Genomic DNA, 21,432 nt, shown 5'->3' with positions numbered 1-21,432 from the left:
CAACAACCAGAGAGGCTGAGTCTACATATCTGGAACTGATTTAGTCAACTCCTCTGTATTACATAATAGAACTCTGAACACACAGATGGATCAAATTGCCCATTCTCTGTACTCCTTCCTTTTATGCCACAGGTCAGTTACAACATTATTCCCAACTATTATTAACAAAATACATTGAGGTCCCTGGTGTTTTGATTACAGCTTCCATGAAGAACAAAGTCCACAGGATAATCAAGCTCCATGTACAGTCCCATCTCTTGACACAACCTTTAGAATAATGGGCTTCTCAGGCTTGATGAGTGAATGTGGGGACACTGGAAGTGGGATCTGAAATTATGAAGTAAGCATGCTGAGAAGCAAGCAATTAAGCACCACCCATAACAGAGGCATAGCAGGAAAAATAGCAATAACAATACTGAAGAATCTAAGCATCATTCCTAATATGTGGTTAATACATCTAGAAAAGTCGCATGAAGATAATTTTTCTATGCTGCAATCAAATTACACTTGAATGGGTGACACACATTTTAAATTTATGGGTAGGTCTCAAATTATCAACAAGTCAATTCCAAAATATGTGCTTTTTGTTTCTAACATTCCCTCTTGTCTTCCAACTGTACTGTAAATGGCAAGCAAGGAAACTCTGAAGTTCTGAAGAGCTTTAATGAATTGTCTTAGCATCATTCTCAATGAATCCTTCATTCAGTGTGTGGAAGCATCCAATGGTTCTCCTCTCAGCAAGGAGAAGCTCCAGCAACTCCTCATATACACGAGGAAGCGCCAGGATGAAGATGACTGGAAGTATGCCAAGGAGGAAGTATCCCACACTAAGTGTGACAGAGACCTGCTTTCTCTCAGGGATGACTCCATTTCTTCACACACTTATAAACTTGCATGCTGAATTTCAATGGGTAGCCAATTGTACCCTCCTAGGTTCCTCTGCAGAAATCATACTAAGGAGATTAATATTAAGTGCAACTTAAACCCTAGAAATAAGCTTCCTAGAGCCTCCCCAGATAGAAATTAATGAAACAATCTTGTAAACTGCTCACAGGACCTAGTCCAGGAAAAAAATACAAGAACAGAAGGACACTGGACAGTATTTGACAACCACTGGAACTGGGATTACTTAGTAGTTTTTCTACAGAAGCCTATATCTGTTCGAGTATTGTTATTCCATTTTCATGGTGTTAGTAGTTCACATTTGATGATGGAACCAAGGGAGGTATAAACACAAACATGCTGGCAGAGGAAATAGAAGCACTAAATCACAAGTAATTATACAAATGAAAATATTCACTAAAGGTTACAAAAATGTGTACTTCAGAACATCAAAATATAACTATTAATTTGCCGTCTAAGGCATCAGCAAATTCACAGATTAGTTCTCATCTTTCTTTGTCATCACTTTGGAGTTCTGAAACAAGCCCCTCACAAGTGATGCTGATGATCACTATAACAAACAACTGAAATTCACCGATTCTGTTATATATATTCTCATCTTAATAGACATGAAGGTAGAAGATCATACTTTATATTACAAACACAACATGTACTAGTAATTAAATATGAAACGCAATCAGGTACTTTCATAGAAGACAACACAAGTCTCTCTTGATATTATTGTTTCAAAGTAATTTCAAATCAAAGTCAAATCATTCGTTAAACATTTTTTTGCATGCTGTCTGTGGGATGAGTCCCATTAAAAACAGTATTGAAGGTTTATTCAAAGACTAAAGTGACAGGAGTATAGATTTGGGGAAGGATTCAAAGATGTAGGAAAAACAGATAAGAAAATGCTGTAATGACAAAATATTCTATTATAACACAAAAACAAATCATTTTTTAAAAAACTGTCAGAAAAATATTCTTACTACATGAAGTACACTAACCTGGGTTTCCTTGGAAGGCTTGAAGGAGAAGTTCTGCATTAATTGGACCAGAGCAAGTTTTACGTTCATGAGAGCAAACCTCATGCCAATGCAATTTCGAGGACCAGCTCCAAAGGGAAGGTATGTGTAAGGATTGATGCTGTCCTTGTTTTTTTTATTGAACCTAGTTCCACAGCAGAAATTCAAAACATTAGTGATGCATAAAACCACAAGAACCACCTACTTTGGATTTGTCAAATACACCTTTCAAATAATTGTGGGTTGCCCATTCAAATCCTACTATTATTGATATACTATTACTGTATATCAGATTTTGTAATTAAAAAAATAAATAAATCTTTTAAAAAAGAGTTGTAAATTAGAGAGCTTTCCAATGACCAATTACCCTCACCCCAAAGGACCTTTCTGTCTTGCTGATGAGATGATGTGAGTGCTGTTTAAAAAGACGTTTACCTTTACACCTTAAAATTACATTGAGAGTGGTGATGAGTTCACATTCTGGAATACATATGGGAAGTAAGGATGATGGAGGGGAAAGCAGGTTCCTGCTTCAACTGACAACGCTGTTGACATATGTTAGCTGAGAGAGAAGATGATGCCTCCTAGTATCTAAACAACTCTTCTCCTCATTTTCTCTCTTCTCCAAACTCATTCATAGCTGTCTTCCTCCTCATTCTCTTTCACCTTTCCTTCACTTTACTCCTTGTCCATATACTCCTTCTCTTTCCAAATTCTCCATCAAATACTCTTTGAGATCCTCCCCACCACCGCACTACGTCTGTTACCATAACTGTTTGAGTGACATTACTGACATGACACTAGATGCTACCCTACTCTAATAGCATCAGTTATTAGAGTATTAGTAAATGCTTTTATATCTCTTCAACCAGGCAATAAATTATTTGAATATTAAAATTATCATTTATTCATAAAATTCCTGGGTAGTTGATGGTATTAAGAAAATAATGATTATACTGGCAAAATAATCATGAAATATACTACTTTTAGTTTAAAATAGTGCTACAGTTTTGTAGAATATACTTAAGTTTCTATAGGTTGTTATTTTTTAAACATTAATCTATCATTTTTATTGGGGAGTCAGATATACATATAGGAGGAGACAAGAAGAGGAAGATTCCCCGTCTGCTGTTTCACTCCCCAAATTGCCACAACTGGCAGAGCTGAGCCACTCCAAAGTCAGGAGCCGGAAAACTCCAAGTCTCCCACACATGTGCAGGGTCCCAACACCCTGGGTCATCCTCGATTGCCTTTTCAGGCCACAAGCAAGGAGCCAGAGGGGAAGCAGGGCTTCTGAGTCACTAACCAGCACACATATGGGATCTTGGTGAATGCAAGGCAAGGATGTCAGGCACTAGGCCAATGAGCTGGGCCTCTACAGATTGTTTTCATCACAATACCATATCAATAGAAGGAATGGAGTATATGTTTTACCTCCAGTGGCCTATCAATAAGAGCAATGTAGTATGTGAGAAAGCTGACATAGATTGTGGTTATTGCGAAAATCATTAGACCCATGCAGATGTGTTAGAAGTTCCCCACAGATTTGTATCTGTCTGTTACATATGAGCATATTTCAAACATTCTCCAGAATCCACATTGATAACATACAGAGTTCTCACTGCCTGGCCCAATCACTGACACTTTAAGCTTAGTGACTAAAATAATCAAAGAGATCCCTACGGACTTATCACTCAAGATGAAAGAAGCTAAACAAAGTAGAAGTTCTGATTGCAGGAAACAAACAGCTAATGGTTTTGAAACCAAAAGGTTATATGAACACAAAATTAACTCATAATTACCACATGAGCACTCTGTACTATCAATAGGGTCAACAAGACCACAACACGATTTCTGTCAACAGAAAGTCCACATGTAGGAGATAAAAATGTCTGCATCCCAAGACTTCTGACTTGCCAGCCAGTGCTTTACAAATTCTTTTATCATTTTTCCTTATTAAAACAACAGTGGTAGTCAATCATCCATTTCAAATTGTACAGTGTACAACAGCTTGACCTATATTGCTAGTTCCAAGAATAGCAAGCAGGCTCAAGAGCCGGTGACTTCAACCTGGAAAGAGTCACTCACTACTAAGACAACATGTGAGCTGCCAGAGGATGGCAACCGAAAGCAGGATCAAGGCATACTGACTCTTCTGTCAAGCAACAATGAGCACTTTTCATCAGCACAGCCTCTAGTTTTACAATTGCTCTTGAGGAAGAGGCCATTAGGTGCAAGGTAGATAGATTTTCCATAGGTACTGTGACATTAGACAGAAAGATATTAGCATAGGAGAACTGGGAAGAATTTTTAAAAATCTGTACACCTAAAATAAGGTAGCAGTTACTAAAATACAGTTAAATGGAAATATCACCAAAACTATGTGAGTTTTTATATGTGTATACCGTCTATGTGTATCAGAAGAAGACAATATCCAGGATCCCCACCAATACACAATCCACACATTCAAGTCCCTAACAGAAAATGACACAGCACTTTCTGAGATCAAAATAGGTCTATGTGGCCCTCAGATCTAGTGGTCAACTGGATCAGGCAAGATCATCACCAAAAACAACCTAGCAACTAGGACACCTTGTGTCTCCCTAATCATGGGTCCTGCTCCAACCAGAAGTGGGAGAAAGTTGGTACGGACAATAGTGCACTCTCTGCATGGTATCACAGGAGTTGGAGACTGGTGAGCCAGGAGCTGGGGTTACAGAGAAAATGGTAGAAATCTGACATACGAACCCAGTCCTGGAACTTGATGGAGGGAGTAGCACAAGTGACTGCAAACAAAAAGCAGTGTGCCAGCTGCAATAAGCAAAAACGAATTGTGCACATGTGGATGACAAAGCTTAGAAACAAGGCACAAGGAGAAGAATCTGCTAACCAGACATACAATGACCAACAGCAAAAGAAGAGACAAACGTATCAATGAATATGACTGAAGACTCCCCTGCAATGGAGCAAAAATCTTTGCCAAACTCAGAGTCCACTGAGGAAGACATCGAGAAAATGAGGCATACAGATTTCAAAACACTTGTTTTAAGATTTCTTATCAACAAAGAGAAACATGCAAAGAAGACATTCAAGGAATGTGTCACACTGGAAATGAATCAAATAAAAGCTGATATATCAAAAATGAAGAATACAGTGGAGCAAATAACAAGTGCAGTGGAGAATGTCCAAAACAGAATCAAGAAGGCAGAACAAATCATCTCGAAGTTGGAAGACATTTCCTGTCACCAGGGGGAAACAAACAAAAAGCTGGATGCAGAGTTGAATCAGTACCAAAAAAAAGTGTTGAAGAATTGAAAGATACTATTAAAAAGCGAAGTATAAGAATAATGAGAGCTCCAGAGGGTGCAGAAAGAAAAGCTGGGATTAAAGGTATATTCAACGAAATAATGAGGGAAAATATTCCTAATCTGGAGAAAGAATTGGGAAACAACATCCAGGAGGGACACAGAATTCCCAACAGTGTTGACCAAAAACGTGATAATCAAGCTGTCTTCAATCGAACATAAGGAAAAGATCCTTAGATGTGCTAGTGAAAAAAAATCAACTGAAATATAAAAGAACGCTGCTTAAACTCACAAGTGACCTTTCACAGGAAACTCTACATGCCAGAAGAGATTGGAGTGGCATATTCCAGATTCTAAAAGAAAAAAAATTGTCGCCCTCAGATAACATATCCAGCAAAGCTTTCTTTTGTCTTTGAAAATGAAATAAAATTCTAACACAGTAAAGAAAAGTTAAAAGAACATGCCTCTTCCAAATCTGCCATACAAATCATACTTCAAGAAGTTCTCTTGAAAGAGAAGGAATAGTGTCCACCCAAACCATAGACAAATGTGAGAATATCTCAGTAACATCACAACAGAAGACTAAATCAATGAACAACTCATTGCTAAATGACAGGACCAAAGTCTCATCCATTAATATTAACCCTGAATTTCAATGGCTTAACACATCAATCAAACGTCATAGATTATTAGACCGGATTAAAAAACAAAGCCCGTTTTTTTTGTTGTATAAGGGAGAGATATTTCACCAACAAAGATCAGTGCAAACTGTAGCTCATTGATTTTGATTTTTTTGTGTGTGTCATCTCTACAACACACTTTCTTCTGATTAAATTCTTCAATGACTCATAGATCATACAGCAGATTCATTTTCTTAAAGAATGGTCTTGATTTTCTTTTTTATTTCTTCAGCAACACATTACTCATTTAGTCACATGTTATTTGACTTCTTTTTTACTTCTTGTTAGTTTTGCTTTGTGGCGGTTCACTTATGGGACATACAGTAACTGTGTAATGGAGATTATTGTATCTAGTAGCATGTTAATCAACTTCACAGTGTTGTGAATTTCCTTTTCTTTCCTTCCTGTTGATTTTGCTTTGTTTTTGACTTTTCATTTAAGGGGATATATGGTAACTGTGTAATAGAGACTATAATACCTAATTGCATGTTTCTAAATTCATGTTGCTGAAAATTTGTATTTTTCTTCCTGTTGTTGATTTTGTATTGTAGCTTTTCATTTAAGTAGATGTATAGTAACTGTGTAATGTAGACTATCATATTCAGATGCGAGGATAGAATGCAGTATGCATCTCTACTTCCAGACAAAGTTCGATTCCCCATGAAACTGTTTATTATATCTTGAGAAAGGGATGCTGGACTCTGCCACTGTCCATGTCCGCAATGACAGACATATGACTCTGTATGAAGAACTATGCTAAATAATGATATAGGGGACCTCAGAGGGGAGGGCATTGGAACGGGATAAAGGAACTTCCAGGGCCTAGGAAACTGTTTCATAAAATTATAACAATAAAAAGATGAAAAATTACAAAAAAATCAAAAAATGATAATACTAAACTGAAGTAAAATTCTAAAAAATAATTATTCTATTATCATGAGTTCTTTGTTTACTCAAAGTCTTAAGAGATAAGCTTAAACCAGCATGATTCAAGGTGGTTTCCTCTACCTTTCAGGGCGGAATTCATTAGGCTCTGTCCAGTACTTCGGATCTTGGTGAAGGGCATTGACTGGAATTGCCACAATTGTCCTTTTTGGAATGAATACTCCATTCATTTCAACATCTTTCTTGCAGACTCTCTCAAATCTGCCACCAATTGGGTATAATCTGAGAGTTTCATTCACCACCATGTCCAGATATTCCATCTGCATGATGGCATCATATGTGACAAGTACCTGGGAAAAAAGAAACAGATTTTGAGAAAATGAGATTTGAAATAAAAACAGATGTGCCCTTCATCCTGTTCAATAAGCAATGCATTCAGATGTGGGAAGTGGTTGTGAACTGAAGTGGTTGTGAATTTTGAGGACAAATCCCTAGCAGGGCCAGAAATCCTAAACATGTCCTTATAATACTCCTTGTCTCCTGTGTATGAAAGAGATAAACATTTGGCACAGCATGGTTGCTTCCTGGATAAAGAATTCATCTTCATGCACACCAGAATCTGATATGGGTGTGGGATCTAAACCGGTGGCCCCATTTCTCATTATGTTCTCTGCATATGGCCTGGGAAATCAGTCGAGAATGGTCCAAAGCCTTGGGACCCTGGGCCCAGATGGGAGACACAGAAGAAACTCCTGGCTCCTGGCTTCGTATGGCTCAGATCTGTCCATTGCAGTCACTTGGAGAGTCAATCATCAGATGTAAGATCTTCTTCTCTGTCTCTCCTCCTCCTTGTATATCTGGCTTTCCATTAAAAATCCTTTAAAAAGGAGAGATGAACAGAATAGAACACTATGCTCAACAAAGTATGCAAAGTCAACGTCACCTTTCAAAAAGCAGCTATAGCATTGCCAACAAAATGGGACATGAAAAGGAGAAAATCCCTTTCTCTGTCTGGCTTCACCCTGATGCCACACTGCTCATTGTGGACATAAACAGAGTGACCAGAAAATGGAAGATTTCTCTGTCTCTCCTGCTTTTTTTCTCTTTCTCTACATTTGACTCTCAAAAGAAACAAGAAAGAGAGAAACCTTTTATTTAAAAATATGGGTATACTGGGCCTGGCGGCGTGGCCTAGCGGCTAAAGTCCTCGCCTTCAAAGCCCCAGGATCCCATATGGGCGCCAGTTCTAATCCTGGCAGTTCCACTTCCCATCCAGCTCCCTGCTTGTGGCCTGGGAAAGCAGTTGAGGACGGCCCAAAGCTTTGGGACCCTGCACCCGAGTGGGAGACCTGGAAGAGGTTCCTGGTCCCAGCATCAGATTGGCGCATACTGCCCGTTGCAGCTCACTTGGGGAGTGAAACATCGGATGGAAGATCTTCCTCTCTGTCTCTCCTCCTCTCTGTATATCCGGCTTTCCAATAATAATAAAATCTTTTAAAAAATATGGGTAAATTAGGCCCCCCAATTTTTTTATTGATATAAATGTGGCAACAAATTCAGGTCAGGTGAGAGTTCTATACGGATAGGAAAGCACCTCTTCTCTGGGTACTCTTTCTAGAATAGTCCCTCAGGCATATCTTCAGTCCTCAACTGCAAACTAGGAAGATGATTCCAGTGTTTAGCTAGACGCAAAACAACCACGCAACACTAGATTCCAGGCTCCTTCACAATACACAGCAGACACCTTGAATCATGTCTTGTCTTCTTTAACACTGGTGGTGTGAATGAAGGATGAGCATGCCAGGAAGCAGAGCAGAGTCTGCCTCCCCAGGCCAGGCCAGACCAGACCAGCCTGACTCACACAAACACTCAACCAGACAACATCCAGGCAATGCAAGCAGAGCTAATGACCTCAGACTTGAGTAGTAAAGATTCCTTCTAGGTGCAACTGTGGATTTTTGCAACACATCTAGGACCAAAACTGATTCTCAAAGATGTTATAGTTTTATGAGTTGCAACTTCAGTCTTGCTTCTCCATGTGTTTTTCTCTTTAGCTTTTTCCTTTATTTGTCAATGAAGTATCCTCACCACACATTGTTCAAGCAGTCAGTCCTTTTAACAGTGCTGGGCAGGCATTCTATCAAGACACTGCCCCGCCCCACAGTGCACCCATCCCAAGTATCACTCACTCACTCACTCACTCACCTTATTGGAAAAAGCTGAATCAATCTCCTGCTGCAGTTTCTGCTGGACATCAGAGTGAATGGCCAATAAATACGTGATGAAACAAAGAGTAATGGTAGTGGTCTCATAGCCACCAACAAGAAAGGCGATTGACTGGGCTAGAAGTTCTGTATCAGTCAGGGCTGAAAAGAGAAGAAAAACATTTTAAGTAAAGTATATCACTGTGAATCACCCTGTAGTAGATGAAGAATTTCACATGCAAGCATATGTTATAGTACACACATTGAAGCTACTGCCTGCAAAGGCCGCATTGAATATGACTGCTGGATTCAAGTCCAGGTTTCCAATTCCAATCCAGCATTCTGGTAATGATTCTGGAAGAAAAGTGATGGCTCCACTACTTGGAACCTTGAATATGCCAAAGAGTTTTCAATGGAGATCCAGGCTCCAGGATTATTCCTGCCCAGCACAAACTATGGCAGCCATGTGTGGAATCAACCAGTGAAGGTAGAATACTCACTCTCCATTTCCCTCTGTAACATTTACCTTAAATAAATAAATATTTAAAGAATCAAAAAGTTTAAATTACTTTCAAAATTCCTGCAGGAAAACAAGTGTATAAGCACCCAGCACATTGGCTCAATTGGCTAATGCTCTACCTTCCATTGCCAGCATCACATATGTATGCCAGTTTATCTCCCAGCTTTTCCATTTCCCATCCAGCTCCCTGCTTATAGCCTGGGAGAGCAAGAGAGAAGGATCAAAGCCAGGGGCCCAACACCTGCATGGGGGAGAGGGGAAAAACTTTTGGCATCAGGTTTCGGATTGGTTGAATTCTAGCCATTGTGGCCATCAGAGAGTGAACCCATGGATGGAAGATTTTTCTGTCTCTCCTTCACTCTGTAAATCCGAACTGTATTGCCAACAGAATTTTTTCTAAAAGAAAATGTTATCCACACAGAGCCAGTTCAGTTTATCCCAATCTATCCCATTCCCCATTACTCTCTCTTCATTACACCATCCTCATCACTATCTCAGCTTTGTGATTTCAGCAGAAAGCTTCTCTGTCACACATGCACAGTGCAACCAGTACTCCACTTGGGTAATATGGAGTATCATTGTCCTTAAGGAAAATACATTATATTCTACTTACAATATTTGGAAACACTAAGTGTAAAACACCAAGGCTTTACTGTATGAAAAATAAAGGATGATTCATCTAAGTGTATGTAAGCTAAATTAATGAGACAAAAATGGGATACAGATAAACTTGTGACATTCAGGATGCAGTCCAAGGATGAACAGCAACAGGGAGCTCATTAAAAATGCAATTTTCCAGCAACAATTATGCAAGACAACATGGAGATTCCTCAGAATTCTGAAAATAGGTCTACCATATGACACGGCCATTCCTGCATCAGAGCTTCCCATACATTTTCGTTACCTTTGTAGGAATCAACATCTTTGGAATTCTGGGAGTTAATCATCAGTTGCAGAAAATCCACTCGGTGCTGAAAGAGAAAGATCAAAGCAAGATAATCCTAAGTCAGAAGTCCATCAGGAGTTCAGCACTGCAGCTGCTCTGAGGAGACCCCATTCAAATCCAGAGGTCTGCCTGGAGTGGCCTGAGTCATCATCTCAATACTATGCCTCAAAATGATCATATAGTTACAGCCCAAATCCTGGGGAAAACAGAATATCCTCTTGCAAATAACATCAGATTCACCTTTTTCTTGTCTGTGAGGCGATCTTCTTTAATCTTTTCAACAGATGCTTTCAAAAATTCTATAACATCTCTGGGATACCTTGTGATATCCAATGCTTCATATACTGGGGTGAGGAAAGGAAAGAGTGCTAAAGGAAAAGAAAAAAAAAAGAAATCATAATGAAAAGCAAAATGTATGTAGCATGAATATAATTTCTCAATCAGAGGAGTAAAAGTTCGCAGGGTTCTCTGCAAGGAAGCATTCCCTCAGCATTTTTCTTTAGACTTCCTGAGCAAACGCTGAGCAATAACCACACAACCACACACAGAGGCCATTAATAGAATGGAGCATCAATGGTCTCATCTGCATTTTTGCAATGGCAAGGGCCCTGGGCTGAAACTCAACAGAGAGAATGGTACAAGTGACTGCAAATGAAGAACAGGGTATTGAATACAAGTCAGAAAAACTAACTGCAGACCTGTTGTGACAAAGCTTATTAAACAGCCTAAGAGAAATCTAACCAGAAGTACAATGACCAAGAGCAAAAGAAAAGACAGGCACAATGAATATTATTAATGCCCCCCCGCCCAAAGTAGGAAAAACCATTTTCAGCCACGAAGTAAACTGAGGACAACATTGAGGAAATTGGGGATAAAGAAATTTTAAAACTGACATTCCCTTGTTGAGATGGTGAGGCAGGAGGAATAGGGGAGTGTGTCAGTCCATGGCAGCCTGAGGATGTGGACTTGGGGTGTGAGGCCGAAGACATAGAAACAGTGGAGCATGTGAGGACCTGGAAGCACACATCTAAGCAGGTAAACAAACCTGGAAAAATCCCCGTGTACTTGGTGCCATGTGATGTGAGGTGAGGGGAAGGCAGAGCCCCAGGACAGCATGCTGCCCTGGTGTGCTGATGGACCAGGCCTGGAGAATTTCAATAGGCCTGGATCTTGGGTGCATGGAGAGGTAAGGCACCAGGCTAGCAAATGTACCAGGATATGGCTGCAAATAAATTATTCCCGAAGAATTCCCAGCAACAAGGCCCCTGTACTTGAGAGTAAGCAAGTGGCCTGAGGCCTGGCAGTATGGAGGAAAGAGGTCAGAGGGCATTTATGGGTCTGACCAATGTATTCCCAAATGGGAGCCTTGAGTTGGACTTATTAGCATGAAACTCTGCTGACCACCACAAGCCAGCCCACATAAAACACGAAAGCTAAGGGCATACCTGGCAGGATTAGGTCACAGTATCTGACAGTGGGTATTAGCATAGGGAAAAAGTAATATTATGCTTGCCATGACATTAACAAGTACACCAGAGAACCAGATCTAAGGGTAGACTCTATGGGGAATATATGGACCTAATCCTGTGGAATCACAAGTCCTACTGGTTAGCTTAAGGGTTGTAGTGATGACCATGGAACCTGCCGACACTCCTGGGTACTGGGGCTGGGTCCAGACTGGGCAAATTCAGGCTGCAGCACCTGCATGTGCACCTTAAAACAGACTATGGGACAGATTAGGCCAAAATATTAACTGGCTCATACAAAGGTTTGGTGAAAGGGCAAGCTATGACGTATGGATCTACACCAGCTGGCATATGTGAGATCTATGTCTGGGATTGAGCCAGGTAAGGGAACATTGGAAACTTCTCTCATGGAACATAGTTTCTGCTAGTGAACTATGGTTCAGGCCTGGGTGATGGACAGGCTTGACAAGTTAGCTTCACCATTGGGAAGTGTGTGTGTTGGCTTTAGAAGAGGGTAGAACGTCAGGGCCAAGCAAACCTTAGCATGTTAGCAAGTGCAGAAACTGTGCTGCAGTGCAGATTATGTCAGGTTTGACTATCATATCTAACAATTGGCATGAGGCAGGGATGGAAACAGATTAAGCAGGGCCTGGATACAGGCCAACAAGTGTTGGGAGTGGGGTTAGATGAATCAGGCCAGGCTGTAGCTTCTGAAGGCAAAGCCTAAGACAGGGGAGCAGCTATGCCAAACTGGGCCAGAGCAACCACTGGCATGTGCATAATCTTTGGCTAGGAAAAGGCTGGTTGGAGAGCTAAGAGGACACCCAGTCTGAGTGGGGGTTCCAAATGGCGAGTGTGAGGGTGGAGGGGATCTATGATATCCTCTGCACATGGCTGCAATGTACCTTGGCATGGGTGCAACATACTAGGCTACAATCCAGCACCTACCTATAATCATGAGAACCAAGGTGGGTGAAGGAAAGGCTGGGCAAGGTCTCTGACCCTGCTGAGCCGTGTGTAAGCTGTGCCTGTGTGTGGACCAGGCTTTACTGGGCTGAAACATTCAACAATAAGAACCAAAATGAATGAGGACAGGTCAGGAAAGGTCACTGTTTCTGCTAGGTCAGGATGTAGGTCAGGTTGGCTGGGCATTGACCCACCAGTGTGTGAGAGACTTGGCACTGGGAAAGCTTCTGATGGAGGAGTTTGGGAATCTCCTCTGTTGATACACAGTCCCTGCAGGTGAGCAACAACAACAGCAAAAAAAGGCAGGAAACAACCCAGACCAGGCCAGGTTACAGTGCCCACCAGCATACTTTTGGCTCAGGTCTGGGGCAAGCCAGGATGGGCCAGATCATATCACCCATTGGCCAATCTGAACACCACAATGCAGTGTAGGTTGGGCAGAGCTGGGCTACAATACCAACCAGTTCACATTAGGGCCAGGACTGGGGGCTCCCTGGGCTGGGTTAGGCTGTAGCCCATTCCAGTGAAATCTGGAATTGGAGGTAAACACGGCTGAGCCAGGCTCTGGCACCCACTGGCAAATGCCAATGGAAGGGGCCCATGCTGTACTGGGATGCAGCACCCAACAGGCACACATGAGACCCAGAGGAGAGAGGTATAAACCCAGTAGGAGAACACCTCTTAGCTTGCATACAAACTGGTTTAAGGGGAAAGCCAGACTGGGCTAACTGTGCCCATTAGTACATGCTTAAGCCGGAGTAATTGAAGGTTGGTTGGGCTTTTTTGCAGAATAAATTGTCAGGTGCTGGCAACAGGGGGAAATTCTGTCAAGCTAAACTGCAGAACCACTTGGAGAATTCAAGATCCAGTAGTGGGAATGGGCAAAAAAGGGAAACAATGTAAACATCCTTTCTGGGTTGCCACACCCATTTGTGAATATGGAAAACAGGACTGCGGCAGGCATGGCTAGAGAGAAAGTGGCACCTGCTAACATGCGTGTGGGCTGGATGGTGGGGCTGGTTTGCTTGAATGGGCTTCAGGGCCCATTGAGATGTATGAAAGCTAAATAGGATGTGGGACAAACTGGTCCAGTTGACTGTACATACTGGCAAGCAAGGAAACCAGGTCAGGGGGAAGGCCTGCTGTGGATTATTGGGTGTTGCTCTGACTACGCTGCAGCTCTTGCTGGTTTACCTGGAGGATGAATATGTGGTCGGCACGATCGGGTTGGGCTGAAACACCTGTCAGGTTGCATACGAAATGGGACTGCTGAAAGAGATCACTCAGCATTTGCAATCAACTGTGTGCATGTGGGCTGATTTGGGAGATGGATTGTGTCTGACCCTGTATTGGCAAGCAAACCCAAGAATCAGGTCCAAGATCACCTCAGATGATGCTGCTTTGGGGATCCCACCAAATGACTGCTATACTCAGAGCTACAAACATGGGGAGAATTGTAGGCTGCATGGTCTGAATATGGAGGGCATGTGTCAGATCTGGGCTTCGTCAGTGAATTAAATGGAACAGTAAACAGCATATCCGGATACACATGGAGAATATGGCAGTGCATTGGAGTCTTCAGAGGGTACCTGGTACCACAAAAGAAAATGGAGAACAAAACAAATTGATCAGCTACCCAGCCAAGTGTTGGAAGTGAATATCTGGGCAAACTTTAATTTATTGTCAACCAGTGAGCTCTGAAGGGATTTATTTCATTGTGCTTGGAGTGGCAAGACTGGCAGTAATTCAGAACTATTGAACTATCTAAACCATTTGAGGAGGACGCTCAGAGCATGCCTCACATCGTGGACCCTAGGATGGCATTGTGTCCATCTCCAATTGTAGGGAACAGAGGCAGTTGAGGGGATGGGTGTGGCTTCTCCCCTTGTTTCCTTCTTCATCCAGAAAAAGAAGCAAAAATGAGACTATGAAAGTAATCATCTCATTCACGTTCCTCTAGCCTTTGTCCATTTCCACCGTAATAAGTAATGTACAAAAAATCAAAAATAAAATTTTCAAAAATACTTTTAAAAACTTGTTACAAAACTTCTTAACAATGAGAAACAGTGAGAAACACATACAGGAGTCTAAGGAATTTAAATAACGTTTCACACAGCATATAGCAACACTTAAACATCAAGTCAATTATTACAAATAAAAGGCACAATGGAGCAAATTAAAAATTCATTGGAAGCCTCAAAGAAGAAAGAAATCTCAGAATTGGAAGACATTATTTTCAAAAATGGGAGGAAAACCAAAAACCTGGAAAATGAACCAAGCTAACAAAAGCATTCAAGAACTAGGGGAAACTATTAAAAGGCCAAATATAAGAATTATGGGAGTTCCAAAAGAGACAGAAAAAAGAAGCTGGGCTTTAAAACGTGTGCAGTGAAATAAGAAATAAAAACTTCCTTAATTTGGAGAAGGAATTGGGGAAAATATACACAAAGGGGCACAGAATTCCCAATAGGTTTTACCAAAGCGAACCTTGCCACAACATGAAAATCAAGATCACTTCAGCTAAAAACAAGGAAGATATCCATAAAAGTGCATTTGAGAGACTCACAAGATGGCTGACATAAGAAGATGGATGTGAGGGGGTGTTTTGACTGGCTAAGCCTGTAACGTGGACACAGCAAAGGATCTGGGGATGAGGTACCGACATGGAGACCAGTGATGGTGAAAGTCTCTCTCTCAGGCTTAACTCCAAGACCTGCTTTTATTGCCTCCTCTCTTGACCTTTTACCCACTTCTTGTTTACTCTTTCCCCCACACCCTCATTAGCAGAATATTGGATACAGCTGAGTTCCATTAGACCAGGTGCTTTCAGCCCCAAGCATATTCCCTGTAGTGCTCAGCTTAATGAGTGCTAACCAACTCCTTAGCCCACAACAAGGGAGATCACAGTGAGAAAGGGATAGAACGCGACAGAAGTGTAAGTGGAGCAGCATAGAGCTGCAGGGAGAGGTGCGTAAATTACCCTGGATAGTGTGGAGCCAAAAAGATCCACACAACTCAGAAGAGCAACCAGGAAGAAACGAAACAAAACAAAACAAAACAAAACAAAACAAAACAAAACAAAACAAAACAAAACAAAAGGCAGGGAAGACAGCATCCCACTCCAGACCTGCTGAGTCACGTTTAAGTGCAGCCGAGACAAGACGCAGCTGACAGAAGACTCAGCTGACCCAAATGATCAGGAAGCTTGGAGGGATCATCACTGATGAAGGTCCTCACCAGTGGCAGAGGCAGACTGCAAGAACCTGAGGTTTGGGTGAGCTGGGTAGGGGCAGCAGTGGGTCAGCAGCTCCCGTAGCTCACCCTCCAGGGGCACGCAAAAGGCACGAGCCTCCTTGGTGCTCTTCTCCCCACCATTCCCCCTGGGGATTCCAGCATCTGAGGACACAGGGCAAGTGCCTTGAAACTGCCAAAACTGTGTCTTGGAGGTGACACACAGAGGTCCTGTGCACTGAGGAGGCACAGAGAAAGTGCACTGAATACTCCCATGCCATGCGGACCCACGCGCCACTGGGCTGTGTGGAATGTGCACAGGAGGCATTCCCAGAGAGCACCTTGAATCCTCGACGCCCTGCAATCCCGTGCATGGGGGAGAGGCACCAGGAGGGCACTGAATACTCCCGCGGCGTATTGTGCGGACCCACGCGCAGGAGACGTTCTGAGTGAGCGGCTGAAACCTTCCATGCCCTGCAGTCCCTGGCACATGGAACACAACAAGGAAGCACCTAGAATCCTCCATGTCCTGTGAACCCACACGCAGGGGGCACACCCAGAGAGCGCCTTCATTCCCCCATGCCCTGTGGTTGCATACATGTAGGGGTTCACTAAGAGTGTGCCTTGAATCTCCTGGGCCTCAGAGGTGGTGCCCTGTGGTCCTGTGCACTGGGGATGCACCAAAAGTGCATTGAATACTCCTGTGCAATGCTACTCCATGCCTGCAGGCTCTGATCTTTGCAGGATAGCACTTGGAGACCCCTCAGTACACTGGTGCCTGGGTCTCTCAAAAACAAACACTAATGCAATGGGAAGAAATACCAGAAAAAGTAATGATCCAGATGAGAGAGCTAGCAACCCACCAAAAAAGGACCAAAGCCAATATCTATTTCGGATATGCGAGATGAAGACATGGAAGCTCTACCAGACAAGGAATTTTAAAAATAATGATAAAATTCATCAGAGACAATGAGAAGAACTGGGAAGACTTCAAAGAATTCAAGAACCACATAGTCACAGAAATACAACAAACGAAAAGCAAAATCCTTGACTTAGAGCACAAAGTTGAGAGCCTAACCAACAGAATGAATACAGCAGAGAGAGGATCTCTGAAATGGAAGACACGCAAAATGAAGATACCCAGCTCATTAAACAGCTGGAGACAAGTCTGAACAAAGCCAATAAGACCATACAAGAAATAAAAGACAACCTCAGAAAATCGAATATCAGCATTATTGGCCTTCCCAAAGGAGCGGGAAGAGACTCAGGAACGCAAATGGTGTGAGATGAAACCATACAGGAAAACTTCCAAAACATTTGGAACATAAGCCCAGCCCAAATCCAGGACGGTCAGAGGACACCCAACAGTTACGACCCAAAGAGATCTTCACCCAGACATATGGTGCTCAAGTTCCACTCCAACGAAGACAAAGAAAGAATCCTGAGACAAGTACGAAGCAGAGAAAAGATCATATACAGGGAAAAACCAAACAGAATCACTGCTGACTTCTCCAAAGAGACCTTAAAGCAAGAAGAGAATGGACAAAGATCTTCCAAATCCTGAATCAGAACAACACTCAGCCAAGAATAATGTACCCAGCAAAGATCTTATTTGCATTTGAGAATGAAATCAGATACTTTCATAGCAAAGAGAAATTAGAAGAATATGTCAGCACAAAACACGCTCTACAAAATCTTCTTAAAAATGCACTAAATCCAGAAAAAAGGCGACAAATAATAAGCAAAGATGGCAAACAAGAAGGTCTCCACACTAAAGTACACACAAGGAGGGGGAATTACACAGATACCAACAGCCACAAAAACACATCGCATGGCAGGGCAACTTGGAAACCTCTCAATATAAACTCTTAACACAAATGGCCTAAACTCACCAATCAAAAGAGATAGATTAAAAAAATGGATCATCAAACAGGACCCAATTATCTGCTGCCTACAAGAGACACATCTAACCAGAAAAGACTCTAAGAAACTGAAAGTGAAGGGATTGAAAAAAGATATTTCATGCCAGTGGACGAGAAAAAAAGGCTGGCGTAGCTGTCCTAATTTCAGATGATATAGACTTCAATCTGACACACATCAAAAAGGACAGGGAAGCACATTATATATTGGTGAAGGGACTGATCCATCAGGAAGCAATTGCCATTGTGAACATCTATGCACCAAATTGCAACGCACCTAGCTACATGAAGCAATTATTTACAGACTTAAGTGGAAACACAAACATGGACACAATAATAGTGGGCGATCTTAACACCCTGCTAACAACAATAGACAGATCAACAAAACAGAAACTCAACAAAGAAGCAACAGAGCTCATACAAACAATAGAACAACTGGACTTGGTAGACATCTATAGAACATTTTACCCCAAGGCCACAGATTATACATTTTTTTCAGCAGTACATGGCACCTTCTCCAGGATCGACCACATGATAGGACACAAAGCAAATCTAAATAACTTCAAAAAGATAGGAATCATACCATGTACCCTCTCAGACCACCATGGAATGAAACTGGAAATCAGCAATTCAAAATGCCCCAGGAAATACAGAAACTCATGGAGGTTGAACAATATGCTATTAAACGAACAATGGGGCAGAGAAGAAATTAAAGATGAGATCAAAAAATGGATGGAAACAAATGAAAACTCAGACACAACATTCCAAAACTTGTGGGACACTGCCAAAGCAGTGCTACGGGGTTAATTCATCGCAATTGGAGCTCATGTCAAGGCCCAAGAGAGGCGCCAAATACAGGAACTAAACACACACCTTTAGGAGTTGGAAAAGCAGCAATAGAAGAGCCCCACACACAACAGGAAACAAGAAATCATCAAAACAAGGAGGGAATTAATCAGATAGAAATAAAAAAAAAACATACACAAAATCAATGAATCAAAAAGTTGGTTTTTTGAGGAGATCAACAAAATAGACACCCGTAGCCCTACTGGCAAGAAAAAAATAAGAGAAAGCGTTAATTAACAGCATCAAAGATGAAAAAGGCAGCATAACAACAGACACTGCAACCATTAAGGCCATAATTAGAAATTACTACAAAGCACTGTACTCCAACAAATCAGAAGATCACCAAGAAATGGAAAAGTTCTTAGACTCACACCACCTGCCAAAATTAAGCTCTGAGGCAACAAACGACCTGAACAAACTCATAACTGAAGTAGAGATTGAAACAGTGATTAAAGATCTCCCAACAAGAAAAAGCCCAGGCCCAGATGGCTTCACTGCAGAATTCTACAAAACATTCCGAACAGAACTAACCCCAATCCTCTACAAACTCGTAAAACAATAGATAAAAAGCAACCCTTCCAAACTCATTCTAAAAGCCAACATCACCTTCACCCAAAACCGGACAGAGAACCAACAGAGAAAGAAAGCTACAGACCTATCTCTCTGATGAACATTGGTGCTAAGATTCTCAATAAAATCCTAGCCAATAGAATTCAAAAACACATCAGATATATTATTCATCCAGATCAAGTAGGATTTATCCCTGGAATGCAGGGGTGGTTCAATATTCGGAAATCCATAAATGTGATACACCACATTCAAAAACTGAAAAACAAGGATCACATGATATTATCAACAGACGCAGAAAAAGCTTTCGACAAAATCCAACACCACTTCCTGTTAAAAACCAAACCAAGGTAGGCATAGATGAAAAAATCCACAACATAATCAAAGCAATATATGAAAATCCCAACGTCAGCATCATACTGAATGGAGAAACACTGGAACTCTTCCCACTGAGATCTGGAACAAGAGGAATGTCTGTTCTCTCCACTGCTGTCCAACATAGCCATAGAGGTACTTGCTGAGGCCATAAGACAAGAAAAAGAAATCAAAGGAATTCAAACGGGAAATGAAGAAGTCAAGCCTTCACTATACGCAGATGACAAGATTCTTTATATAGAAGAGCCAAGAAGACTCAATAAAGAGACTGCTATAACTTATAGGAGAGTTTGGAAGAGTGGCAGGGTACAAAATTAATGTACAAAAATCAACAGCCATAGTGTATACAAACAGCCCCAAGTTGGAAAAAGATCTAACCAGCAAGATACCTTTCAAAATAACAGAGAAAAGTATGAAGTAACTGGGAATACATCTATCCAAAAATGTAGGAGACCTCTGTGAAGAAAACGACAAACTACTTAAAAAAGAAATTGAACAAGACCTCAAAAGATGGAGTAACGTCTCATGCTCCTGGATAGGTAAAATCAATATCATTAAAATGTTTATACTGCCAAAAGCAATATATGCATTCAATGCAATCCCAATCAAATTGCCCAAAACATTCTTTGTGGAACTGGAAGCAATGATCCAAAGGTTCATCTGCAAATGCACAAAAAACCTCGGATAGCTAGAACCATCCTCAAGAACAGGAAGTTAGCAGGGGGAATCACAGTTCCAGATCTCTGGACATACTATAGGGCAGTGGTTATCAAAACAGCCTGGTACTGGCATAAAGATAGAGAGGAAGATCAATGGAGCAGAATAGAAACAACAGAAGGGAACCCACACAGATACAGCCAAATAAACTTTGACAAAAAGACAAATGACAATCCATGCAAATGGAAAGGTCTGTTCAATAAATGCTGTTGGGATAACTCGTTGATAGCCTGCAGAAACAAAAAGATAGACCCACATCTCTCACCATACACTAAGATCAAATCTAAATGGATAAAAGACCTAAACCTACATCCAGAAACCTTCAAACGTTTGGAAGAAAATGTTGGAAACACACTGCAACACTTAGGAGTAGGCTCTACCTTCCTAAAAAAGACTCCGAAAGCAGTAGAAATCAAGACCAGAATAAACAAATGGGACTTAATCAAACTAAGAAGCTTCTGTACAGCAAAGGAAACAATCAACAAAGTATAAAGCAACTCACAGAATGGGAGAAGTTCCTTGAACCCTATGTAGGCGATAGATGGCTAATCTCCAGAATATGCAAAGAACTCCAAAACAACCAAAATACCAAAACGAACAAGCCATTCAAGAAGTGGTCACAAGGAATGGGCAGACATTTCATAAAAGAACAATCCCAAATGCAAATAAACATATGAAAAAATGCTCAAGTTCCCTGGCAATAAGGGAAATCCAAATTAAAACATCAATGAGGTATCACCTAATGCCAGTAAGACTGGCCCACATGAAAAAAAGCACCAACAAAAATTGAAAATTGTTGGTGAGGTTGCGGGGAAAAGGGAACCCTACTCCACTGCTGCTGGGGCTGCAGTTTGGTGCAGCCTCTATGGAAATCAGTATGGAGAACATTCAAACA

The 21,432-nt window shown here is 41.4% G+C and overlaps 1 protein-coding gene across 2 annotated transcripts in view; it reads right to left on the bottom strand.

Annotated features, from left to right (window-relative positions):
• Positions 1-231: 231 nt before the first annotated feature.
• LOC101531312 (cytochrome P450 3A6-like) overlaps positions 232-21,432 on the bottom strand; it is a 62,963-nt gene continuing 41,762 nt past the window's right edge. For both annotated transcript variants that reach the window (XM_012931180.2, XM_004599659.3), the window contains exons 8-13: positions 10,691-10,818; positions 10,409-10,475; positions 8,986-9,146; positions 6,904-7,130; positions 1,893-2,055; positions 232-327 (exon numbers count right to left, since the gene is read on the bottom strand). In XM_012931180.2, coding sequence (XP_012786634.2) covers positions 232-327; positions 1,893-2,055; positions 6,904-7,130; positions 8,986-9,146; positions 10,409-10,475; positions 10,691-10,818 — 842 coding nt within the window. The remainder of the gene's footprint in view (positions 328-1,892; positions 2,056-6,903; positions 7,131-8,985; positions 9,147-10,408; positions 10,476-10,690; positions 10,819-21,432) is intronic.

This window comes from Ochotona princeps, chromosome 24 (genome assembly GCF_030435755.1).
Source record: "Ochotona princeps isolate mOchPri1 chromosome 24, mOchPri1.hap1, whole genome shotgun sequence".
Taxonomy (NCBI): Eukaryota; Metazoa; Chordata; class Mammalia; order Lagomorpha; family Ochotonidae; genus Ochotona; species Ochotona princeps.
This window is presented reverse-complemented; position numbering and strand designations above follow the sequence as displayed.